The sequence below is a fragment of the Tachypleus tridentatus genome, chromosome 10, assembly GCF_004210375.1.
Source record: "Tachypleus tridentatus isolate NWPU-2018 chromosome 10, ASM421037v1, whole genome shotgun sequence".
In the NCBI taxonomy this organism is placed as follows: domain Eukaryota; kingdom Metazoa; phylum Arthropoda; class Merostomata; order Xiphosura; family Limulidae; genus Tachypleus; species Tachypleus tridentatus.
This window is the reverse complement of record NC_134834.1, coordinates 92,702,782-92,724,220: the sequence shown is the minus strand read 5'-3', so window position 1 is coordinate 92,724,220 and position 21,439 is coordinate 92,702,782. Positions and strand designations below refer to the sequence as shown.

At 34.7% G+C, this 21,439-nt stretch overlaps 1 protein-coding gene across 1 annotated transcript; it reads left to right on the top strand.

The window, feature by feature from the left end:
* The first annotated feature begins 6,791 nt into the window (after positions 1–6,791).
* LOC143229870 (uncharacterized) lies at positions 6,792–7,969 on the top strand. Its single transcript, XM_076462729.1, has 2 exons — positions 6,792–6,938; positions 7,216–7,969. Exon 2 carries the CDS (start codon positions 7,230–7,232, stop codon positions 7,770–7,772), a length of 543 nt encoding a protein of 180 aa, XP_076318844.1. The 5' UTR covers positions 6,792–6,938; positions 7,216–7,229; the 3' UTR covers positions 7,773–7,969.
* The last annotated feature ends 13,470 nt before the right edge of the window (positions 7,970–21,439 follow it).

Genomic DNA, 21,439 nt, shown 5'->3' with positions numbered 1-21,439 from the left:
CTCTTGGGCTACTCTTTTACCAGCGAATAGTGGGATTGACCGTCACATTATAACGCTCCCACGGCTTAAAGGGCGAGCACCTTCAGTGTGACGGGGATTCGAAACCGCGACCCTCAGATTACGAGTTAAGTGTCTTATCCACCTGGCCATGTCGGATCCTGACAAATCTAGGCATATAGATTATGTATTCTTTTTCAGCTTTCATTAAAGATGTCGACCAGATTCAACTTTTTAATTTATCGCTCCCTCTAAAATTTTCATTCATAAAACACTATGGCCTAGCGGGTAAGGCGTGCGACTCGTAATCCGAGGGTCGCGGGTTCGCGCCCGCGTCGCGCTAAACATGCTCGCCCTTTCAGCCGTGGGGGCGTTATAATGTGACGGTCAATCCCACTTTTCGTTGGTAAAAGAGTAGCCCAAGAGTTGGCGGTGGGTGGTGATGACTAGCTGCCTTCCCTCTAGTCTTACACTGCTAAATTAGGGACGGCTAGCACAGATAGCCCTTGAGTAGCTTTGTGCGAAATTCCAAAACAAACAAAAACATAAAACACTAATAAAATTTCGTTTTACGATTAATTGAAACGTAATTTTAATTTTCATGAAATATACAAAACAAACTATGATATTTTTATTTTGAGAGACCTTTTTATGTAGGGTGATAAAATTTCATACATAATCGATATTACTACACATTTTGTCGAATCAACACAGAAAGGACGTTATAGTGTCTCGTTCACCAAAACAATTTATTTTATTAGCCCTCTGGTGATCTATTTATACAAAAAAATGAAATAATTTTATTCTGTAGTTCATATTGATACTTAAAATTCTATATGGCCTGAGTTACACAATATAAAAATATAATTATACTTTTATTTATCCATAGGCTTGCGTCGCTGATTTGTTTCTCTTTGTTCTTTATATAATTACGTAAAATTAAAGAAAGTTTAATCTACTCAAAAAAACGGCACAATTTTATTATTATTTATAGATTTAATATTCATTTTCTTAATGATAGAAAACTCCATAATGTCAGCAGTAATATCGGGTCATTAAATTATTATCATAAATACTACATATATAAATCACACAGTTGTTCGTACCATGATTTTATTAGATATGAACATATAAATCGAAACGTTGGGACTTGATTTTAAGATCTCTCTAGCTGGTCGAGAGTTTGTAAATTTACAATGCTAAACTTTGGGCTCGATTTCCCGCTTTAGACTGAGCGTAAATAGACTATAGTTTTATGTTCAAAGGATAATGTTACATTGAGATTTAAAAATACAACAATAAGCATGATCACTTACATTTTAAAAAGGTTAAAGAAAAACGACCTTTAACCTTCAAATAATAAGAATAAAAGAATTTTTTTAGTATTTTAATTAATAATTCTCTGGAATGTAAAGGTCGATTTTCTCTGAGCTGTTTATCAAACTTAGTAAATTCCTCCAGGGTGCGCCACAAATTTTGAAAGATAATAAAAAGTGATTATTATCAAAGTTCAGAAGCGTATGTAGTTTTGAGTGTTTTTATGAATACCCAAAAGAAAACAAGCAGACTCTGTGAGTAACTTTATCGCCCATGGATTAATTTTTTAATACACACATTTATGTTTATTTCACAAATCAAACTGAATTCATACTACTGAGGTTAAATACAGAAGAATAAAAATAATATAATATGATTCGTTTGTTTGTTTTTTTGGAATTTCGCACAAAGCTACTCGAGGGCTATCTGTGCTAGCCGTCCCTAATTTAGTAGTGTAAGACTAGAGTGAAGGCAGCTAGTCATCGCCACCCACCGCCAACTCTTGGGCTACTCTTGTACCAACGAATAGGGGGATTGACCGTCACATTGTACCTTCCCACAGCTGGGAGGACGAGCATGTTTAGCGCGACTCGGGCGCAAACCCGCGACCCTCGGATTACGAATCGCACGCCTTACGCACTTGGCCATGCAATATGATTCGTAACAGTTATTTATTATACGCCTAATTTTGTAATATGAGTGTCGAGGGTTCGAATCCCAGTCGCACCAAAGTATGCTCCCCTTTCAGCCGTCTGGGGCGTTATAAGTAACGGTCAATTCCACTGTTTTTGTTAAAAGAGTACCCCAAGAGTTGGCGGTGGGTAGTGATGACTAGCTGCCTTCCCTCTCGTCTTACACTGCTAAATTAGGGACGGCTAGCGCAGATAACCCTGATGTAGCTTTGCGCAAAATTCAAACAAACAAACGTTTTACCACATGACTAATAAGAATAGAAGTTGTCATCAGGAAGGAGATAATATGAAAACCCAGCAGGTTTGGGAGCTTAAATTCTGTAAAAACTCGAAATAATAATAAAGAATGCAATGCTAACTTGAATCAATTTCACTGTTGGCAGATTTTTTTCTGGTCCCTTACACTTCTGCATTAGTATCAAAACCTTTGGTTAAACGTAAGTGAACCAAAGTAGTTATTAAAGCAAAGCACATTCGCGTCATAAACGTAAAACACTCTTTATCGACAATAGTGTTTTACGTACGTTCTTAAAAACACTGATACGGATAATTGTTCTGCCCTCCTCCTGTAAGTAAGGGGTCATTGTTCCAGTTATTTTATTAGCACGAAGTATTACAAATTCAAATAGTTTAGTGAAATCTGTCAAAACGCTTCTGAGATACGCGAATAGATAAAAAAAAAATATTGTGCAGTGTTTTGTTACAATTGCATTGTTTTAATAAATATATGTTTCAACTTACGCTTCAATCATTCACATATTTTCAGTTATATTTTGTCAGGCATTCTTTTTAACTGAGCCTTTCAGGCTTGCTTTAAACCAGAACAAAGTTTAAGCCCCACCCTTGTAATTACTTCAAATAATTTCAACCACAACATTATACAAGGCCTGCGTTGTTCTAAACACTTTAAATATTGCACTGGCTGGTAATAGACCTCTAATACACTTTACTAGTATTTATACTTTATTTACAAGTTAGAGCACTGTCCTAAAAAATATAAGAACGTTTTTTGGCACTGAACAATTACACAGTAAATATAAATTTAAAAAACAGACAGAAATAAATAGATATTACACACTTAAGTAATAACTTATCGAAACAATAAACACAGAAGTAATATAAAGTTAAATTTTGATTTATTCTCTCAGATCTAGCAAAGTTGTTTGTATGGATGAAACATAGAAGACAAGTTCATTATAATAATATCAAACAGCTGTAGGGTGCAGAAAACAGTTTATTGAGTAAATTGGAACAATTCGTCAGTTGAATACTCGTATTCTTAATGCTTTTTAACCACCTTGTAGGTGTTTTCTTATAATAAAGCCACATCGGGTTATCTGTTAACCGAGGGAAATCGAACCCCTGATTTTAGCGTTTGAAATTCGTAGACTTACCGCTGTACCAGAAGGGGATTCCTACGTTATACACTCAAAGAGGTTTGTTTGTTTTTTGAATTTTGCGCAAAGCTACTCGAGGGCTATCTGCGCCAATCGTCCCTAATTTAGCAGTGTAAGACTAGAGGGAAGACAGCTAGTTATCACCACCAACCGCCGACTCTTGGGCTACTCTTTTACCAGCGAATAGTGGGATTGACCGTCACGTTATAATGCCCCCACAGCTGAAAAAGCGAGCATGTTTTGGTGCGACTAGGATTCGAACTCTTGACCCTCATATTACGAGTCGAGCGCCCTAACCACCTAGCCATGCCGGACCTCTCGAAAGATGTTTCTGTAGTAATCGCAAATCTATACAATGAGCTCTACGTGCTTTCTCATTATGGGTATCTAAATCCGAATTTTAGCGTTAAAAGCTCTCTGACTTACTGCTGGGCCAAAAGAGGACTTTGAAAAAAGGGGTAGTTTGTATTTTGTTTGCTAATTAATAATAAGAAAAAAATATTACTGAAATGTAGACACAAATAGTTCTTTGTTAGTTCTTTGTAGCATTTTTTTCACTTTTTATTACTCAAGTTTCCCTAATCCGGGTACTTTACTTCTTTATTACAACTATTAAGACTAAAGAGACTAAATTTTTACGAAAATTTTTATTTTATGAAATGAATTGGATGAAAAAAAAGCCAAACTTCAGTTTAAAGTTAATGAAATAATATGGTTTATGATATCATAGTTCCCTGGTGGTTTAGAAGGAAGTTCGTGGCAGACCGAGCACAGCCAGCCAACCCACTATATTTTTATTAGATTTTTTTAAACTTGATAGTGAAACGATAGCCGTCACCAGTTCACATATATATAGGTAATAAAGATCTGAGGGTAAATCACGAGTTAATATTTTATACGCGTTGAAAGGTAAAGTATAATTTAAAACACTGAAGATACTGTGGGTACTTAGTAATGTTGTAGTTTATATAAGTTAGTTCTTGAAAACATTATTACTTTACTGTGGAGTTAAGCACTTAACTTTACCATTATAAGAGAATAACAGTCGGTTTAAGAAAATAATGTTCAAATATACAATTTATGTAATGGTGAAAAGTTTTTATTCGTTCCACAAAAATATATATTTTATAACTTAAAGGATAGCTAAAACCAATAAAGAAATTAACTGAATACAAACACATCAATTTTTACATGTTACCATAACAACCTAAAGCTGAGAGGTTTAAAAACAATTGAGTAAGCTTCCCAGTTCCAGTCATAAAACCAGGAATTGTTAGTTTACCGTAACAAAAGAGCGAATCAAACTCTGGTATACCAGAGTTATTAAATATGTTGCATGACTTTTTATATAACATACTGTTATATTTACGTTACTTTGATGTTAATAGCAAAACTGCACAATTGACTATCTGCGCTAAACTCTCCACTGGTATCGGAACCGGACTTTTAGCATCATAAGCCCTCAGACTTTCCAGGGAAGGGGAGTTGCTCTAGGATACTAGACGTGAAACCATCTAGAATTCTATAAGTGAATTAAATTATTTAAATAATTTCTTATTACTTCAAAAGCAATTTTCATATTATTATACACAAAGAACCGCACAATGTTTAGAAAGTCAAACTTTATATTTATCACAAAATTAGAAGAAAAAAAAAAGAATACACTGTCCTAAAACAAACAACATAGCGTTACACATTTTTTAACTTGGAGCAGAATAATTAATGAAAGTAAAAAAGTGTAACACTCCATCCAAGATTTCAATTTCGAAATTAGTTTCACTAAGCCTCGTTTAATCTTCCATTACCGAATTGCTCTCGGAGAAAGCAAAGAAGTTTACGAAAATAACTGGTCAGTATATTTAATAGCAATATTATATGAGCTGTGAACACATGTAAGAAAACTGTCACATAACAATATATTTATAAATATTACACCTTTTTAAATAGCTTATTTTTCAATTTGTTTTATAAGAATTAGTAAGCAGTTTATGGATTGTTTTGTTTTTTTTGAAGTTCGCACAAAGCTACTCGAGGGCTATCTGTGCTAGCCGTCCCTAATTTAGCAGTGTAAGACTAGAGGGAAGTCAGCTAGTCATCACCACCCACCGCTAACTCTTGGGCTACTCTTTTACCAACGAATAGTGGGATTGACCGTAACATTATAACGCACCCACGGCTGGGAGAGCGAGCATGTTTGGCGCGACCCTCAGATTACGAAGCGCACGCCTTAACGCGCTAGGTCATGCCAGGCCCTTATGGATTGTAACTGTGATCTGACGAATCCATTTTTACTACTATATGTAAATAAAACACGTAATTATTGGCGTAAAGAATTATAAAACGTAAAACAACCAACATTTAGCATTTATGAAAACGACGTATAATTCAGATATGAAATGGAAAGTGGACATTAACGTATAATCTAAATGTACACAAACTTATGTTGTATTTTCAGCTCTTCTTTGTACATTCTCAACTGTTTTAAATCTCATCTGGGGAGGTCTTACAAGAGACTCTAATGTATGCAATGGGACTTAAGTCCCTAGGGTAGCGAGTATGAACTGTATCCCCAGGGTGTGCAGCAGGATTTATATACTGGTTTGTAAAAAAAAAAGAAAAAAAGAAGCAAAATGCATTTATCGAATCATCCTGATTGGTTATGTTTTCATTTTACAAATTATATTTCCATGGGGATGTCTTTAGAACGTAATGTTAATTTAAATAAACTACTTATTTGTAATGCTGTATGATTCTTTTGATATGTATATATTTTTCATTTGGATAGATATTAATAACCCAGATACGAGGCATTCTTGTTTGTAGAATTACCACTTTAGGGCAAATAGCACCATCCCGGAAATGCCATAAGTTTTTTTTTTAAATCTTAACTGTAAATAGGCGAACATTCTCGATTTAATAACATTGCTAACACGAGGTTTAGAACGCCTAGCCTAAAGCATTTAATGTTATAAACACATTTCCTACAGACAACTTGGGTAAAAGTGAGAGTTGGCCTAGAAGTTTCTAGTACTTTCATAATACCTTGGTTAAGTCGGGATAAGTCAAAGTGGGTCGAATATCAATACGCCCTAAGACAACGAGAAATCAGGGGCCCGTGACAAGCCATTTAACCAATCAGAAAACGATTTGAATTTAAATGAACAAATCAGATAAAAGAATTGATCATTTCCCAACACCCATTTAGGAAATACCGGAAGCTCATTAAACACTCTACTTTTGCAGTGTATTAGGGTTTCCACCACAGAGAAGCATCATGGTCTGTCTAGAGGTACCTCCTACAATGAAACACAAACATTCTGGTCTTCTTGTGCAACCTTTCCTTGAACTAGTTATTAAGGTTGAAAATTTCCTTACCGAGTAGCTCTACATGGGCTTTCCTTTGTCCTGGGAGACCTATATATATAGATGGCAACACAGTCGAGAACAACAACCTGTTTCGAGATTAGAGAACTTATAACGAGATTGTTGCTCGTTCTTTTCCATTTAAAAAGATAGAGAAAAGAAGATGAAAACGGTAGGTGGAGTGCCTTTCTACTATGGTAGAATAGTTTCATAGATAACTTGTTTATTCTTAAAAACTCAAAGTTTATATAGATTAATTTCAGCTCTTAGATAGATATAAATATTTCCCACTGTGTAACATGTTAAAATTGAAGTTCCAATAATTGTTGTTTGTTTATTAAAGACATCACCTATGACTCAAAAGTCACATTCACAAGTCTGTGGTGGTGGTGGTGGTGGAAAGTGTATTATTTCGTGCTTAATCTTTATTTATTTATTTCTCCTTACAGACTGTTATTGCTGTATGTGTACTCGTGGTAGGTATAGTCTACGCTATACCCCACACGCATTCTACGGACGTTATGCTCCCCAGACTCAACAGCTTTACGGAGCCTATGCTACCCACAGGGCTTACGGTCAACCTGCTTCCAGAGCGTACTCCCATTACGGAGTCTATAGTCAACCCGCTTCTGGAGCTTATGCCGGACATGGAGCCTATGGTCAGCCTGTTTCTGGAGCTTATGCTGGGTATGGAGCCTATGGTCAACCTGCTTCTGGAGCTTATGCCGGACATGGAGCCTATGGTCAACCTGCTTCTGGAGCTTATGCCGGACATGGAGCCTATGGTCAACCTGCTTCTGGAGCTTATGCCGGACATGGAGCCTATGGTCAATCCGCTTCTGGAGCTTATGCTGGACACAGAGCTGTTACGTATGGTCAACCTAAGGTCACATTTATGGCCAGAAAACTCCAGTCTACGGACAGAGTAATGGTAAGGCTCAGTCCTATGGTCACGAAACGGTTTACACTGTCCGCGATCCTCACAGTAGTGGCCATATGCAAGTGAAGGAGATGCACGTGAAGATGGACCGTAAAATGAATGCTGACGAAGCAGAAGCTGCGCTCCACGACATCATGGGATCCATGCACGGTGGTAAAGACACCTTTAAAGACATTCTCTCACAGATCGGATTTTAATTCAATATTATTTTAATACACTTAGCCATTTAGTTTTTAAGCACAAATAGCGGATGGTGAACTTGTTGTAAAAAACAGTTTATGTCTTATCAGCGCTAAAAAATCACGTTTTTATTTGTTGATTTTTTGTGTTAATCTTTTCTAATTTATTAGAAAAATATATTGATTATGTAAATTAAAATGGGTATAATCCTGCGTGAGAGGAATAAGGGATGTGTAAAATTTATAGACTGAGGGTTTTAATTCAAACTTTCTGTATATAGTATTATTATTATACATGATTTATTGATTGTGTTTCAAAATAAAAAAAAAATAAATTCTACGAAAATGTTTAAGCGTCTGGCCTTTTCTTTCATTTTATCCTCATGCATCAGTAAATAATTACTTAATCAATAAATATTTAACTCTAATCGGAAGGGTCTTTGTTTAAAATAATTCATGCTAATCGTGAGAATTATGGTTCGGAAGATCAAAGTAAAGACATGCTGGGAAATCAGAAAAACAAACAACATCCTGTTGTAATTACTGCATTTCACAGAGTAAAACAACATTAATTCTTTTAGTATTTACACCCTGGTCGACTGAAAACTAAAATTTCGACACTTAAAAATATGATCAGTATAGCTAAGACTAATGAAAGAAAGAAAACTAATGCAGTAGGATGAAGAATAACTTATTTGTGATGTGTTAATAAAGTAGCCTAAAGGCTGAACGATTCACCATAAATGTTTTTTGTTTGTTTTTTGGAATTTCGCGCAAATCTACACGAGGGCTATCTGCGCTAGCCGTCCTTAATTTAGCAGTGTAAGACTAGAGGGAAGGCAGCTAGTCATCACCACCCACCGCCAACTCCTGGGCTACTCTTTTACCAACGAATAGTGGGATTGACTGTCACATTATAACGTCCCCACGGCTGAAAGTGCGAGCATGTTTGGTGCGACGGGGATTAGAACCCGCGACTATCAGATTACGAGGCTTAACCCACCTGGCCATGCCTGACCATGATAAATGTCACTGGTAAACCAGTTTAGGCTCTACTAATTATATATTAACCAAACTAGATAAAATAAACCAAGGAAATCTAATTATCTACAAGACATTTATCTCCTAATGAAAGCGAGGTATTTATTATTCTAAAATTAAGGCTATTGAAAATTAAACCAGTTTACAATGTCCCTGTAAATTCTTCTTTGTCACATTACTTAAGTTATGTGCAGTAGATATTATTTCTTTCTTTGAAGTTTTCTTCTCAAAATTGATATTAATTATTATTAATTATTATTCCATATAGTGATAATTGTCATTATAGATTTTGAATATGCGGTGCAAATTAATTCATCATTTTACACAAATAGCAAAACTTTGCTCTGATTTTGGTCTATTTAAGACAAATCTAGTCTCTCGCTAGTACAGCGGATTTACAACCCTAAAATTAGGAGTTCGATTCCCCTCGGTGGATTCAGCAGATAGCCCGATGTGGCTTTGTTATAAGAAAACACACAAACCTGTTTCATTATGTAAAATGTATGTCACAACATCAACAAAAATTAAGTAAAATGTGTTCATCTTCAGAGCGTCCACGCGCTACAAACCACATTTTTCGACAGTTATTGTAATAAAGACGTCGGTACACTATTAGATAAATCGGTTCTCATCGGCAATCCATTAATCACGTGTGATTTTGACATCTGTTATTACAAAAATATTATGTTATATTTTTAAGCTAAGATATTCAAATATGAGAGAGAGAACTTCTTTTTTTAAAAGAGTGCAATTTTTTTGTTCTTGCTAAAGTAAATGAAAACTTAACTTTTTCACTGTGTAAAATACTTTCTATATCGCAGTGATTTTATTAACATGGTAATTAGCAAATATTGTTAAACATTTACTATCATTACTAATCTTTCCTTCTCTCTATATATAAATGTGTGTGTGTGTGTGTATAATAGAAATAACGTATGTTATTTCACTTTCACACTCATAGTTTAACCCATCTCAACCAAAGTTTACACAAGTGCTTAGCCTCTTGGGAGGGGGGTTAGCGTTCGGATCTGAACCTCCATGTTACCCCTCATGGGTCCTATTTTATTCTTATCATATTCTATCTATTTCTATCAGGGTTCAGAGACACTCTTATGATATTCTGGGGATTGAAATGAGGTTTAGCAAGCGGATGAGACCCCCTCATGTCGCTCTCGAGGGAGGGAAAGCTTTGACTGTTTGCCACTATGTCGCCCAGGGAGCACTTACGTGTTTCACAAACTGTTATGTTGGTCTCTCGGAAACGTCAAGAAGGGATTGCATTTGGATCTGTTGTCCCTGTGTAATTTCAGAGAAGCTCTATACCTTTACCGTGCGCTGAACTAATACGCTGGCTTGCAGTATATAAACTTGTGTTCTTCTTACAACTATGTATCTCATGTTTTGAACACAATATGGTGTTGATTTTCTTTGATAAACTTGTAACAAATACTACTTATTGATAATCTGAAATAATCTATTGTTATATTGTTGCAGGACTCGATATAGTTCTATTGGTAAATGGTTAGTTTAGAACTGACATATATTTACTGGTAAATGGTTAGTTCAGAATTTTCATTACTCTGTAATTTATAAACTAGCTTAACGTTTCAGCAGTTGTGCAACTAAGACTATTAACACAATGTGACAATAAAAAAGTGTTTGTTAAAGTTCGATAAAATTATAATCAGACTTGTCGATTTAATCATAAATTATTTTAATATTCAGACTTATTTATAGTTATGGATTTAATCATAAATTATTTTACTATTGTGTAAGTTTTTGAAATATCTGCTATGTTCACCGAAGGAAATCAAATTCCTTATTTCAAAGGTAGTTTTTTTTCCAATATCCCAATGGGGGACTGTTAATATGGTCTGTAATTGACTTCAGTTCGGTGTAATGTGTTATACGTCTAAATAGCGCCATCTATTTGCTTATTTACAAACTATAATTTGGTTCTTTCTTTAAGGACAAAAGAACAACGAGCTGTATAAAAAAGAAACAGATATGTACATATATAAATCAAAATAGATATGACTAGTATAAAATTCTGTACTAAAGCCATTTACTCATAATAAATATAACTATATAACCCTTTCAAAATTTCATAACTAATTAACTACATATGTAAACGTATAAAAAATAAAGATGTAGAAATTTCCCTTCCTTCCATCTGTACAAAGTCCGAGGTCATACAATATATTAATGATTCAGACCTTACCTTTCTAGTCGCACTCGTGTAGCTTTGCGCGAATTTCAAAACAAACCAAACTAAATGTTTAATGTTATGCGCATGTGTTAATATTATATGAATATCATACCAGGCGTCATTTGTTAACACTCCTCCTCTTGGCCGAGTCTCCCGCTAGTACAGTGGTAAGTCCACGGATTTACAACCCTAAAATCAGGGGTTCGATTCCCCTCGGTGGATTCAGCAGATAGCCCGCTGTGGCTTTGCTATAAGAAAAAACACACAAAACACACACTCCTCTTGGCCACCTATCTGTGAGTATGGGTTTTGAACGTTTGCTTGTTATTCCAGTTAAAGATGAATCAGATACTGTCAGTGTTTAGTCAGTGTTTTACAGCACTATTTGCAAAGATGAGGAATTCGTCATCGCGGTTCACGATAATGAAAAATATCCTTGTTCGACTATTTGCATTTGCACGTATGGGTCAAAGACCCCAGATTCAGTAGATGCCATTTGTAAATATGGTAATCACCCTTAAAAGTTTTTCTTAGCATGTTTTACATTTTTGCCCTACTTAGACGCCCGATTTCCACTTTTTAACAAATTGTTACCAAGAAACAAGAGCTTCAAACCACTGTCTAAATATTTCAATAGCAACTGAGTATTAAAATGTATCAAGCTTTTAATTCAACAGCATGTTCAGCTGAAAGAGAAATCCAGGAAAAAACCTATCAAATGAATTAGAATTCTAGTTTTTGGTTTTGAATTGCTTAAATAAAATTAAAATTAATCTGCTCTTATTAAGCTAAGTAGAACGTGAAGTAGAGCCCTTCACAATGACATGTACTTACCCGTCTAGTCAAAAGTGTAAGGAAAGCAAAAGGCCAAAGACACCCACTGAAGGAAGTGAATGTACCACGAAGGTTCAACGGTAACTGAGAGTTTATAACGCTGAAAACTGTGTTTCGATACCCGCGATGAAACGAACACAAATTGTCCATTGTGTGGCTTTGAGCTTAAGAACAAAGAATCCATTGAATGCAACTGTTCCAATGCTGTAATTAGTTTATGAAAAATGCACTAAGCAAATATATAAAATAAATATTTAGAAGGAACCGCCTTGATACATCAAGTGATCTTAATTCACGTGATAAGCTAACACAGTCGATACAACTTTCAATCTACCAATTAAAGTAAAGTAAATAAAGATTCGTTTGGGCATTCATTCAAAGTAAAGTTTCAATGATGGTATAAAATGTTGGCAAATAAAGTTAAATTGAAAATTTGTACTACTTTTTCAAGTCAGAGAAAAAAATAGCGTGGAACAATCAGAATAAACACTTAAGTTCATTTCAAACTTAAGACTATTAGAACGTAATTTTTATTCAATTTTCGAAATAGATGATCTTTGCCTTACTGAAGAGAGCATAATGCTTCCATAATTTGAAAAAAAAACAACACAATTAGGACGAGATTTTAATATCATTTCACAAATTACACAATGTAACACAAATTTTGTTCCTGGATAGTATGTGTTATTTCTTAATTGCTTATGTTGTAAAAGTACAAAAACTGGACATTATTCCCTTCAAACTTTGCTTTTGTGACCTGGACATAGAAATTTAGAAATTAACTTATTTTCTACGTAAAAACAGATAAATTTTCACATTTTCATATACATAAGGTCTGAATAAGCCAACATATGAATCACGATTTACATGTATTTATACTAAAGTTATACAAAAATGTTTAGAAGTGAGTAGTCCTTCGAGATTTGCGACTGTAATGTAAATCACTTTTACGTATGAGCCCCCAAATATAGTCTCCCATCATGTTTTCGTTATACGCTCCCAGGTCACAAGAGCAAAGTTTGAGGAGAAAAATAGGTCTTTTCCATTTACTTTAGGCCTAAACAATTGGGAAATAACACTTTCTGTTCAGGAACAAGAAAAAGTAAAAATTTTGTTACATTGTGTTATTCTCCGTTAGGGTGCTTAAAAATGATCCATTAAGCTTACACAAGAAAGTGTGAGGACTCACTTAGCACACTAACTTACTTATATTAACAAATTATCATTTCCTTCTGAGTGACGCTAGGAGTGGTAAACAAGACTAGTCCCAATATTTTAATAAAAGGCAGCAAACTTATCAAACTTACCAAAACAAATGAGCTGGTCGTGGCTTAGTGGTCAGGGTGTCGGGCTGATGAGCTGTTAGTTAAAGGATCTGTGGTTTGAGACAAGATGTCGCTGAAGATACAACATATTTTCTCTGTCGGCACGTTGTAACAACACGAGACAAATCTCTGTAACATCAATCGCTGCTGGTTGCCTTTCTTCTGGTCAGTATTTCAAAACTGGAGGAATTTTAGTGCATTTCAACTTGCAAATTCGAATACCAATAAGCTACGATATCCTGATGCACGCGCCAATATGATTAAACATATGAATTCAGGTGTTTCACAATATTTTGACGAATTCTACTGGTGTTACTGATAATGCGAATAAATTTAAATCATGAAAAATTGGTGAATTCTTATGGTATTACTAATCTTGTCATAATACTTTCCGATACAGGTAGATTGCGAACTTTCAAGTTTACACAAAGAGTACTTTTAAAATTTAAATTTACATGGCCTAGTGATTACAGCACTCAACTCCCAATATTAGAGCCAGGGGTTCGAATCCCCGCCACTGAACATGCTCGCTCTTTCAGTCGTGGAGGCGTTATAATGTGACGATTAATCCTATTCTTTGTTGGTAAAAGAGTATCCCAAGAAATGGCGGTGGATTGTTTTGACTAGCTGCCTTCTTCCTGGTCTATCACTACTAAATTAGGAACAGCTAGTGCAAATAACCCACGTGCAGTTTTGCGTGAAATACAAAATAAACAAAGTTTAAAAGACATCAAAATGTTTTAATGAATGTTAATAATATTACTAATTTACCAACACAAGTAAGATATAGTCTCAAGAGAAACAGCGGTAATGTTTGTAATCCTACCAAGTAGATTGGATACACTAGTAACACACAACCTTAATGAATGCTACTAGACCTGCTAAATTTAATAGTACAACTACACGTCTTAGAATCTTTATAAACAGTCGTATTATTATTAACATTTTTGCGAAAAAGAAAAGTTGTAGCTGAAACCTATAGTATTAGTAAGTTCAAAATTGCAAATAGATTATGTATCTTGAGGTAAGCAATCAACTCTAAAAAGAGTGTCTGTAGCAATGGTGCAATTACTAGAGGAAGTATATTATGAACTTTGAAAGTAAACCATCAGTTCTGAAAGTGTCCTGGAAATCATGGTTGGGTTTCAAATGTAATTTGATTTTGGAGATAATTTGGAAGAACAATAGAAAAACAACTAGTGACGAACGATGGTACAGGGTGCGAACATCTTCCACAAATGTCAAACAGTAGTGGTTTTTACACTTGCTGCTCATTATCCTGGCTCAACATGGCCAGGTGGTTAGGAAGTTCGACTCGTAATCTGAGGGTCGTGGATTCGAATTCCCCTCAAACCAAACATGCTTGTCATTTCAACCGTATGGGGCGTTATTAATATGTGGTTGTAAATCCCACTATTCGTTGGTAAAAGAGTAGCCCAAGAGTTGACTTCCTTCTAGTCTTACACTGCTAAATTAGGGATGGATAGCACAGATAGCCTTTGAGTAGCTTTACCCGAAATTCAAAAACAAACAAACAAACTAACCAAAAAGCTTATTAGTCGTTGAAATGAGGTTTAATCGATACGGTTCTTAGCTCCAGGACGTTTGTTCAGCTTCTTATCGTAACACTGTATTAGTTGTTTGAGATTAGTCGTTCTTACTGGTTGCTCAAATGACTTCAGTTCTGGTTACTGAAAAAAAAAGTCACAATTTCAGTACAGAAATATAAATTATAGCCAGGACAGAGTAGTGTGTAATTAACCTGGATGTTTCACTTAAAACAAAGCTATGAGATCAAAGACTGAAGTATTTATGGCACAAGAAAGAATGTTTTGGGATCAGGTGCATACTTGTGAAAGGTGGTTCCAACAGCAAATGCCCTCTTCTAGGAACCGGTTAAAGAGTGTGGTATCCAAACCTCATATGAAAGTGACAAGTTAAAATACACCAAAATAAAGAAATGAACCAAAAGAAGAAAAGAAGTGTAACCAGTTTGAAAATAACAGCTGTATGGGCGGGAAATGAAACCGAAGACTATGAGACACAACACAATTATATTTATCTGCCCACGACAGATATCAAAATCCGGTTTTTAGTGTTATAAACCTGCACCATTGCCGTTGTGCAAATGGAAGGGGAGGCATGGCCACGTGGTTAGGGCACACGACTGGTAATATGATGGTCGCGGGTTCGAATAACCGTCGCACCAAACGTACTAGACCTGTCAGTCGTAGGGGCGTTATAATGTAACGGTCATTCCCACTATTTGTTAGTAAAATATTAGTCAAAGAGTGGGCGGTGGGTGGTGATGACTAACTGCTTTCCCTCTAGTCTTCCACTGTTAAATTAGGAACGGCTAGCGCAGATAGCCCTCGTGTAGTTTTGCGCAAAATTCAAAAACAAAAAGTAAACGTCATTTGTTAACACTCCTCCTCTTGGCCACCTATCTGTGAGTATGGGTTTTGAACGTTTGCTTGTTATTCTAGTTAAAGATGAGTCAGATATTGTCAGTGTTAATTAGGTACGGCTAGCGCAGATAGCCTCTGTGTAGCTTTGCGCGAAATAAAAGTTATGTGTCTCCTGTGAGTAATCTTGTGTAAACACAGAATGAACAGTATTTATATTTCGTTATTTATTGTGACACGTCTCATCTGAAAGCGGGTGATTCCACTTTGATAATAAATCCCAGTTTATGTGTTGTTTAATCACAGTCAGCCACTTCACATAACACTGAAGTTAAAAGTCAGTTAACCTAACTTTCTGGTTCTTTCACTTTACATACCGATAAAAAACATTAAAAGTGTATTCACAATATCCTATTTCTCAATAGTTGACAGGACAAGTACATTTCACCTAGTTTACAATTCTTGTATACATAATAATTTATTATGATAATAGTTCATATTTTAACTGGAGCTTTCGTTTGTCATCAAATTTAAAAATCTGCAAACGCGGTTTTTCACTTTACAAGATGATACAAAACACTAAATATATGTTTATAATATATAAATATTGTATGGGTAAGTTCAGTCAGCCTACGATTCTTGCCTAATTTCTGTTGAATTAGACTCTATGAATTAATTATTTATGTTTCTGACAAATGTGTTTAATCCTCTCTGTACAGATGTACTATCATCGAGTATATAAGTAAAATCATAAAATCACAAACTCTAACTAAATAAGGCTAATGTTACACACACTGAAGAGTGTATTAACAAAACGTTCAGATGTACTACTGTAGTTACGTCAATATCTTATTTTAAAAACTACTGGATTTGCTTTCATAAATATTTTGTATATAATGTCCTTATTACCACTTGTTCATTTCGGTTTAGTATTAATATTTTGTATAATTTATAAACGAAAATGTTAGTGGACAGTTCTTGTATTCCAATTATAATTCACAAGAAAAACATGTTACCAGAATACTTTTATTTAAATCTCTAAATATTATGCAATAATTTAACATACAAATCTATAGTTTAACTTTTTTGTTTTTATTACTCTACCTGTATCCCTGTGACTTTTTTTTAGCGTTCTTAACAAAACGTTTCGTTTTACAAGTTACTTTATAAATGTCGTTTACGTTATTTTTACAAGGGCCGACAGTGCTTTTATAGACTGACGACGTTGTTATTAGGTCTTACTCAGAACAGTACAACTTTAGACACACGATCCGATCAAAAGTAGTTCTTCTACAGTTCCATAAAATTTTAACACGTTTGTCAGAAGTAAAACACTTATTTCAACGAGACAATTTTTATAACATTGTTATATATGTTAGGTTTTATCACATATATTTATTACCCATTATTTTAAAAATAAACAAATATTACAGCCAATAATTTACCTCACGAACTTTTACAACTTTTGTACTGAAAAGAACAATTATTTAAAACTCACGTGTAGTTTTATATGTTAATAAATGCAAAGAGCAGGATAGGACATAACGTTGTTGATGTATCTCCCACAACTAATGGCAAATTTTGAAAGCTTGACTCTTGTGTTCATCTAAGGCTAAAACAAGTAATGTTTCTGTTTATATAAAACTGACAGGCAAACCAGAAATTATATTTTTCTGTATATTTCAATACTTCTCTTTATGAACAACTATATCATTTAAACTTATTAGTTTTCGAAAGCACTGATTACAATTTTCACAAATGAGCATAGTTTATAACCGAAACAAAGTCATAATCGCAAAAGCATCTTTAGTTATAAATCAAGCGATTATTCGAAACAGTTATTTCCTCGCGTAGATTTTGAAACTGTTATTGTAGCTGGAATCGATGACTTATTGTTCCCCATGTGCATAAGCACTGCTTTCAGATTAACTTTCGATGAGTCTTTACTTTTGAGAATGATGTTCGATTTGTTCCATTAGTAGATCAGCACCTGTATAGTAACGTAAATATCTTGTATGCTGTAGCGAGAAGCAGGACTCTGATGGCAACTTTAATAAACGGAAACTCATTTTCCTGAAACTAATAAGTTTCATTGTGTAAGTTGAAGCCAAAAATTCCCATGTTGCTTTGAAAGAGCGAAGTCACGAATCAGATCATTTAATTTTTTTGAAACCAAATGAAGCAGTTTATTTTGAGGTTCCATAGAAATAGAAATGAAGAGGATTCATTGTCTTCTTTGCAGGATATGGGATGGAAGAATTATCCTCATGAGGTACTGGTTTCATTACAGATGCAATATCTGGATATATAATGTTTCTTTTTTTACTTTTGCCTGCATATCCAGAAATATTAGTCAAGTAGAAACATTACCCAGTTAAATTATCTTTGGCTTCATATTATATTATGGAAATTGCAAATGGCATACTTGCCATCTTTCTTTTCAGTCAATACCTTTACTGTTTGTGGGATGTTTTCTTTTCAAGAATTGTAACATTTTCCATACAAATGTAGCAGAAACTGTTTTAAGTGATTTTTGCAAGTTCGGACTTCACTTGAACTGGAGACAACCAGCATTTCAAACCATTTTCTAAAAGATATAAAATAATTTATGTTTACAGGACTATATATTTAAAAAGTTTTGGATTATTTGATTATATTCCAGATATAATGCAAGGAAAAAGATTGGACTTTATTTTGACTTGGTGTGAAGAAAGCCGAAGTGACCAACTGAGTGTGTAATAGGCAACTGAGAGAGAGGCATCTGGCTCCCCCTCTCTTATGCTCAGTCGAGGTTGTTCTCAAATGTTCTGTCAAAGTGAGCAGTAAAATAAGTCAATGTTTCAAGTTATTATAAACGTATACATTTTAACCACTAAATTGTTCAAGTAAACTTAATTTCACAGCATAAATTTATTGTACTGGGTTTTTTGCATGACACTTCACATAAAGTTAACAAAATATTGAAACGCGATGAACGAATTATGACCACATTTATGAAATTACTATTAACAAATTACCTCTAATGTCTCGAGTTTTCTCCAGTAACAAATTTTTTTAATGCGTGCATTTTCCTACAGGAAAGGAACCTCAGCTAACTGCTATGTCCACTGAGAGAATTTGAATTTCTGGTTATAAAAGTGTAAATCAAAAGACTTACCGTTGTCTCACTAGAGTTTTTTTCTTGCCCAGTGACATTTAAGAAATTTATTTAGATGCATTAGAAAGTTAATTTACATCAACAGTATAAACAAAGTTGGTCTCGCTAAGGAAGACAATAAATTAATGCTAATATTTATTGTAAATATAAGAATAAGAAACCTTTCTTCAGTACAGATGATATATTTTTCAGTTTTTAAACGAAATAATTTTCTCTAGAAGAAGAAATACCCAGTGGCACAGCATTATATCTGTGGATTTACGTGGGCAGAGCCCAGATAGCCCATTGTGCTTTGCGTTTAACTACAGACAAATTCCAGAAGAAGAATACCCTTTGTATTCAGTGTCTTCAGCAGGAATCATCGTTTGTACTACATTATGTTTATTGGGTATAACTTCAAGGCCAAGCGTAATGATGTTTGGGATGAAAAGTAAAACTAAGAGACCCTTGTTTAACGACTACCTAAAGTTCTCATGCCGAGGCTCTCAATGTATGTAACCAAGGGTATACAAGCACTCCATCAGTATGTGACTTAGTTTCCCTTGTGATTTATTATAGCAAAGTCAGGTTGGGTTATCTGCTGTGTCCACCAAATGGGATAAAATCCCTGCTTTTAGCGTTTTAAATCTAAAGACTTACCGCTGTCCTACAGGGGAACAGGTTATATTGTAGAGTATACATACACACAAAATTTGTTATTGTGCAGTTTTTCATTTTATATTCCAAATGTTTTTATTACTAATATGTCCACGTACAATCTACTCGCAAGTTGATACAACATGAATGTAACGACATAATAATTGTTAACTTTTCTTATTATCTGAATATTTTTGTAAAACAGAACAATAATTACATAGTGGTTATTTGTTTATAGACTAATATTTTACACAACTGTTCAATTTTAGTTATGAAATACGAGATCGTGTACAAAAATTTTCACGTAAGGTGGTGCCAGTATCGATGCAGTGAAAGCGCTGGCTTTGGAATTCAGCACTTAATTAGTCATTAAGCCTATTTGAGCAGTATTTAAATTTCACTTCTTTTCTTGATGTTATTTCACCAATTCCACTAAAATTAGTGAGAAATTTAAGAATCAGGGGTTCGATTTCCCTCGGTGGACTCAGGAGATAGCCCATTATGGTTCTGCTATAAGAAAACAAACACAAACAAACTATAGACAAGGATCGCATTGCTACTGGCGTCCTCTACTGTTATAATTAGCAAGGTCTCTGAATAGTTCATAACCTATCGATACTTAAGAATGCCAAAAACACCGACAGAAATATAATAGTTTCATATTACCATGAAGCAACCTAAACAGATTAACACTACTGGGTATATTTATTTAACGATTGGTTCTAAACCAGATAAAATAACCTAAACAGATCGTCAGGGGCAGTAAGACAACGATTATTTCCAACTCGATGCGAAACAGCTTAATTCTAAGGAGTATTAATATAATGATTGCATCGAATCCAGTATGAAGTAGACTAACCAGATATATTGCCAAAGACAATAATAAGACGCTACTTCCAACATAGGAAATTCATGCAAGAGCCTGAAGTGGCCATCTCCAACATGCACTGATTTATTATGTTACCAGACATTGTTGATAAAAAGAGCAATTGATACAAGATCTTTCATACGTTTCTCTACACATTTTAGAAAGATATTCATAAGTATTTCTTTGCAAGAAATTTAGACAGACAGACATACCACTTATTAAAAAAAAAAAAAAAAAAAATGTTTCCCAAACAATATTTTCCTATAAAATGAGAACATCAAGTTATATTACTTTTTTTTACTGTGCCAAAACTTTAAACAGATCAATAAAATGTAGGTGAAATTGTCCAGTTAAATGAAATTCGTATTCCCCAGTTCTTTTTTTAATAATAGGACACCAAACACTGTTGTATCATGCTACAACATCATGTTCCGTCTATAATAGTTGGCCAGGTGGTTAGGACGGTTCGAGTCGTAATCTGAGGGTCCCAGGTTCGAATCCCCGTCGCACCAGACATGCTCGCCCTTTCAGCCATGGCGGTGTTTTTATGTGACGGTCAATACTACTATTCGTTGATAAAAGAGTAGCCCAAGAGTTGACGGTGAGTGGTGATGACCAGCTGCCTTCCCTTTGCTAAATTAGGGACAGCTAGCGCAAATTGCCTTCGTGTAGCTTTGCACAAAATTCCAAAAACATACGAACAAAATCTGTTCATAGCTATGGTTGGTTGATTTAATACATGTACAACAACTCCCAAAAGGTTGTCCGAGACAGAAATCCCTAATTTGAACTGATAGACTACGCTAAAAAAAGTGGTCAAAAACACTCCCCGTCAACTCCTGAATTACTCCAATTCAATAGCTGCACTTCATTATCACGTGTCATGCATCAATAGCCCCAAAATACGACATGGCAGAAAGTGAAACATGAACCTAACAGATCCACAGTATCATAGTAACTACAAAATCACACCCTGTTCCATTTTGTTTCAGCTCTTAAAAATAAGCAAAATATGCCTCTAAATGGTTAATTACTCAGGATTACATTTGATATACCTTACTTTACAAAACTGATAAAAG